General features: G+C 35.6%; 1 protein-coding gene across 6 annotated transcripts in view; it reads left to right on the forward strand.

The window, feature by feature from the left end:
• Positions 1 to 4,818, forward strand: part of PLCZ1 (phospholipase C zeta 1) — a 103,475-nt gene extending 98,657 nt beyond the window's left edge. For 5 of the 6 annotated variants that reach the window (XR_011977015.1, XR_011977016.1, XR_011977018.1 and 2 more), the window contains 3 exons: positions 222 to 371; positions 2,891 to 3,068; positions 4,682 to 4,818. Coding sequence is in view for 1 of the 6 variants with exons in the window: in XM_072653605.1 (XP_072509706.1) it covers positions 222 to 371; positions 4,682 to 4,767 (236 nt within the window). In the remaining 5 variants the exon portion in view is untranslated. The remainder of the gene's footprint in view (positions 1 to 221; positions 372 to 2,890; positions 3,069 to 4,681) is intronic. The other variant, XM_072653605.1, reaches the window with a different exon arrangement.
• Positions 4,819 to 6,000: the final 1,182 nt, after the last annotated feature.

Genomic DNA, 6,000 nt, shown 5'->3' on the forward strand with positions numbered 1-6,000 from the left:
AAAAATAACAGTATATTAACTGCTATATAAACTTTATATAGACATATAAAAATAGCGTACCAGCTACTCTAAATTTGAAAAACATGATAAATGAGATGTAACAAATTTTCTTGACATTGTTAGCCTTGTAAAGGTATGGAGGAAAAGCTATGAATGTAAATTAAACTTTTATTTTATCCAAAGATTATCTCTTTGACTATATCATTTATTTTATATTTCAGCTTTTACTCCACGATGGAATGAAACTTTCACATTTACTATCCATGCCCCAGAAATGGCACTAGTACGCTTTGTTGCTGAAAATCAGGCTACACTAGGGTCAAATGAATTCCTTGGACAGTACACATTACCACTGCTATGCATGGATAAAGGTAACTTTTCTAAAACTAACATTTCTGTTTCAATAAACATGTATTAAGTACTGTCAATGTGTAATTCAATATGCTAAGCATTAAGGACACAACAATCAAAGACAACTTAGTTCAGGCCCTTATTAAGTTTTCAGGCTAATATAGGAGATAATCTGTGTGCAAAAATAAGTATTATAAGTGTGGGTAAAGATCAGTTTAGCCAAAATGCTCCAAGAAGTATAGTGAAAAACACTTTCAACTTTAGATTAGGAAAGACTTCATGGAAGAAAAGGGGGCCATAAGCTGAATCTTGAAAGCAGATCAGAGTTTGAAAAGGTGGTAATGCAGAGCAAATCCACTGCCAGCATGGGGGACAGTCTGTAGGAAATCACTAAGGTAGGAGAAAATGGAAACAATCTAGGAAGTTCAATATGACATGAAAGTGAATAATGTGAAAAAATACCATAAAGGCTTGAAATGTAAATTGAAGCCAAATTATTGAGGGCCTTACATGTCAGGCTGGGTATAGATTTTTCTCTAGGAGGGAGCTTCTTGGATATATTTTACCAGGGAGTGACATGGTCAGATTCCTTAGGAAGTGTAAGTTGTCATTGGAGGGAAGGATAAATTGGATATAGGAAAGGCTAGAAGAAGGGATAGAAGATAGAAGAAGCCTTTTATAATTGTTCAGGTGATAAGTGATGTGGATTTAGGATTATTGCTGAGTGGAATGAAGTGACATATTGACATTTTTAAATGGTTGGACTTTTCTAGTATTATATCTTGAATAACAAAAAAAGTTAAGAGAAACAATAAGGAAGCATGGGGATAGTAACAAATGCAAAAGGCATCAGTTTCATTAAATGAAAATATTCTTCTAGTTTAATCTCAGTCCTTAGTAATCAGTTAACATGCATTTTTAAGTGCTTACTATGTGCCAGGCACTATGCCAAACACTGGAGATGCAAAGAAAGGCAAAAAACACAATCTATATCCTCGAGTAATTCAGAGTCTAGTTCCCATTATTGGACAGCCTACTCATTTTACCTTTATCTGAACAAATTCCTGATAAATCTCAGCATTCAATAAGCATTTAAGTGTTTATGATTTGTCAAGGACTTTTCTTGGTGCTGGGGGTTCAAAGATGAAGAGTTCAATATTGCCTACCTTCAAGGAGCATGCAGTTTAGGTGGGGGTGGGTGGATGTGTATACAAATAATTATAATACAAGTTAAACTGGGGGACAAAGATAGTAGGAAAAGTCAAAGAGGCACGAAAAGTTCAGGAGATATTTCTTTAGGGGGGCTAATCAGAAAAGGTTTCATGGAAAAAATGGCAACTGAGTTGAGCCTTGAAGAAAAGAAAATATTTGAATGGTCAGAGATGCATAAAGAGACAGAACACAGAAGCAGGAAAAGGTAGCAGGAAGGACTAGCAAGTCTAGTAGGTTAGGTCAAACAAGAAAGAACGTAAATGCTATAATCCAAGTGTTAGCATCTTGTAGACCAGAAGTGTCAAACTCAAGGTCTGAGGGTTGCAAACTGCCCAGAAAAGCTCTAACTTTAATGGGAACCAGGTTAAAAAGTAATTGGGAAATGTTTAAGAAAAATAATTACAAATGTCATGTAACATGTGATTTCCTAAATCAGCATGCTGCCCTGTAAGGATGCATTTCTCTTTGAGTTTGATACCACCACTGTAGATAACCAGGAGACATTGGAAACATTTGAGCAAGAGTGTGACTGATTAGATCTAAGAATTGAGAAGATGACTTTGAGTTTGGTGTGACAGATTTATTAGAGAGGGAAGAAACTGGATCAATTAGGAAGGGAGGATGGGGTGCATTTGGAGGCTTAAGAAAAAGAGTTGGAAGAGCTTTGGTGGGAGGATTTATAGGAAATCTATGTCAATATATAAAGGACTTGTGGTTTATGTAAGTGTAAGATGTGAATGCTTAACATGTACATATATGTGTGTTCACATGGGTTGCCAAAATATGACTCAAAGGGAAACAGGAATAGATATCTATGGAATATCACTCATCTTTCTCCAAAGGAGATTGATTCCTGCCAGGAAGGCAGCAAAAGAATAGGGATATGAAACTAGCCTCTATGTGTTTTCTCAGAGAGCGAATGTTAGGATAGAACCTTGCTAGTCTAGGGGAAATAATTTTTAGGTTCAAGCCACTCTCCTAGTAGTTACCCTTTAATGGAAAAGGTGTTTCCAAGGCTATATTCAAAGGTTTGACTCCCTTTCTACCAAATTTTAGTTTGTATAAAGATCACTACAAACCTATTTATTCAAGGTGATAGCAAACAGTAATTAAAGAAGTTATACAGATTAGAACTTGCCAGACAATACACAGAGTGACTGAACTCTTCCACTGGGAGTGAGATATCTTATCTCAACCAAAAGAGAGATAGTCTCTAATTTCACTCAAGCAGAAGTTCCCTGATGATACAAGCTGAATATAAGCGCATGTTCAAGGTACTTACTCTTCTACATGTTGACTTCTTCCTAAAATATTTTTCTTCCTCCAGGGACCTCTCTGAAGAGAGCTGGAATAATGTGTGTCCTCTCTAAAAGCTGGAAACAAAAAGAATTCTCTTCTCTCAAGCTCTCACCAACTCTGTCCCTCATGAAAGCATAGATCATAGTTATCATTCTCTCTACCATGGCAGAGATACAAATGCCTATGCTTGGGACCTGAGTTACCTGGTAACTCCCTGTGTAATGTAGATCAGAATTTGTCTATAATTTGTTTTCTTGTGAGTTGCTTGAGAATCAGAGAAATGACGTGGCCATGGCCATATAGTTCAGTAAATTTAAAAAATAAGATTTAACCTCAAGTCTTACAACTCCTTGTCCAAGCACATTATCTATTATAAAATCCTACCTTTTAGAAATCATAAGAGATGGATAATGATTGTCTTGTAGGAAAGGGGACGCAGTTAAGGGTAGATAGTATAAAGTATCAGCATAGTATTTTTAATTCTTCCGACAGTTTTTAGTATCTCAGGAGTAGGTTGGGATACAGCAGGAATAGATGGAAGTCAGGGGGTAAAGTAAACACAAACTGGAGAAGACTGTGCTGAAGAGGCTAACCTTAGAGTAAATGGAAGGAAATGTGACCAGAAAAAAAATGACAGAGAAAAAGAGAAACTGAGGGACTGGAGTTCTCAATGAGGGTGAAGAGAAGGATTAGGAAAAGTGAGTTCAAGGGAGAATCTTTTGAATAGAAAATTGAGATCAGAGAGGAATTCCATCTTGAGATCTTGGAGGTGAAAGTTTGGGGTGATGGTGATGTATAACATATAACCCTTGAATGGACAAAGTATTGTTAAGATGGTGATCATACGAGTTTAGGATATTAAGGAAAGAAGCCAATTAGAAGGGTCATCAGTATGAATACTGAAGTTATTAAAAATATTGTTAGAGTATGGTATAGAGATGAAGATCATAGATCAGGTGGCAAAGTCATTGAGGAAGTAAAGATAGGATCAGTTTTAAGTGAAAAGAGATCAAATAACAGTGGCAGAGGATCTAGACATGGCAGCAGAGAGAAAAGAGCACATCATTTTGTTCTTCCTTGTCCTATTTTTTGGGGTGCAGAGATTAGGGAGTTAAGGACCAGCATTGGACAGGGTCTGTGAGGGGAGTTTTATCCTCAGAAACAGATCAGTTTCAATTAGCACCAGGAAGTGAAAGGGATATAAGAGCAAGTGACAGATCTTCAGTGGAAAGAGTTTATGTCTGGTCAGAAGGAGGTTGGAACACAAATTGGAAATACTGTTGACCATAAGTCTGGGATAGTTGCATAGGTAGGAACTAAGGGAAATCAATCGATATATCAACAAAAAGTTCCTTGGAGCCTCTACTTATGGTGTCCCTTACTGATGATACTATGCTCACTTGACTGCAGTTGATAAAGGTTCAGTGGCTTTAATGGAGGAAGAGAGGTGGTGGTAAAATCAGTCCCTTTTCTCCAGGAGCAGATCCCAGAAATAATATGACATTTTACAGTAGCTTCAAATAAGAAAATCACAACAACGATTTTTGACACCCTTCTCTAATAATTAGGCAACATCACTTCACTGCAACATTCAACTATAATTGTACTGGTTCTTTCTCATTAATAGATATCAAAGCTATGCTAAACATGGGACTATACGAGAATAGAAAATAGTTATTTTATTTCTGCAAGTTTAAGACATGTTTTGTTTGATTTTTTTATCTGTCTAGCAAAAAACCATTCTTTTTCTGTAGCAGTACTGTAGCAATTTTTAATTGACTTATTTTCATTTTCCTAACCAATTATGATTTCATTACAGGTTATCGCACTGTTCCTCTATTTTCCAAAACAGGTGACAATCTTGACCCTGCTTCATTATTTGTTTATGTGTGGTACCACGAATAGTATTTACAGTATTCTACGTGCTGTGTAACTCAATAAAGCAACCAAAATGAATGTTCTTATCTTTTTATTGATATGTAAGTAATTTCTCCATATTTTGATCAACTATGAAATAGTAGCCACTAAGCTGACCTGAGAATCAAGCTTCCTCTCTGACACAAATTATCTATGAGACATTAGGTAAGTTACTTAGTTTCTCAGTTCACCATGTAACTTCTCTAAGTCTAGAATTTCAGAAAAATTGCTGAACTTCATTGATAGAGAGAGTTTTCTCACCAGAGTTCCCATCATTAGTGAAATATCTGGACTGAAAAAAAAAGAAAGAAAAGAAAAAGGAAATGAAATGGTTGTAAAATATTTAGCAGTATAAATGGAGTGAGGAATCTGAAAAATTTTGACTTTTATGTAGTATATTTCGTTGTTGAAATCACATTGCCAGATTCTTTGTGCCATATTTCCTAGAAATTAATTAGCTACTATATTCTCAGATGTAATATAAAGAAGATCTGATCATTTAATTCAAATTACACAGATGTTTTATGAAGGTCTATTAAATTGATTTTTCATTATAACCATATACAGTTTCCTTGTATACAGTCTTTAGTTGTTTCTGGTCTTTCTGAGTGATCATTTTATAAATTTTAAAATTTGCAGTGAATCTACATATTGTTACTCTTCACTTTTAAATGTAACTTCTGTTCTGCTTCACATTCCGACCTTCCTGACTTCAATAAGATGATGCCTTTCAGAATGTCATACACCTCACTTACCAGACTGTGGAAACTTAGTACATATCCTACATGAGTATGAAGGGTGACAATCATGACTTTTTGCATAAGGAGAACCATCTGCTGCTGCCCAGCAAAACACAAAAGGAACTATCCAGCATGAGAGTATGTTAACTATTTACATTTTTTACACTGAAGACTCAAAGTTTTTCTATTAAAATTCCACCACTAATTCATGTTCTTGAATCCAATGTTAGAAACTTCTGAGATTGTTAAATCAGCTAGGCGGTAGAGTAGCTAGAACATTGAACTTGCAATCAGGAAGACCTGAGTTCAGATATGGCCTTAGATTTTTACTAGTTGTGTGATCATACGTAAGCCACTTAATTGTTGTCTGCCTCGGTTTCCTTATCTGTAAAGTTATGATAAAAATAGCATTTACCTCCTAAGATTGTTGTGAGAATAAAATAAGATATTTGTAAAGTGCTTAGCAAAATGCCTGGCAGAT

Source organism: Notamacropus eugenii, chromosome 3 (assembly GCF_028372415.1).
Source record: "Notamacropus eugenii isolate mMacEug1 chromosome 3, mMacEug1.pri_v2, whole genome shotgun sequence".
NCBI classification, from domain to species: Eukaryota; Metazoa; Chordata; class Mammalia; order Diprotodontia; family Macropodidae; genus Notamacropus; species Notamacropus eugenii.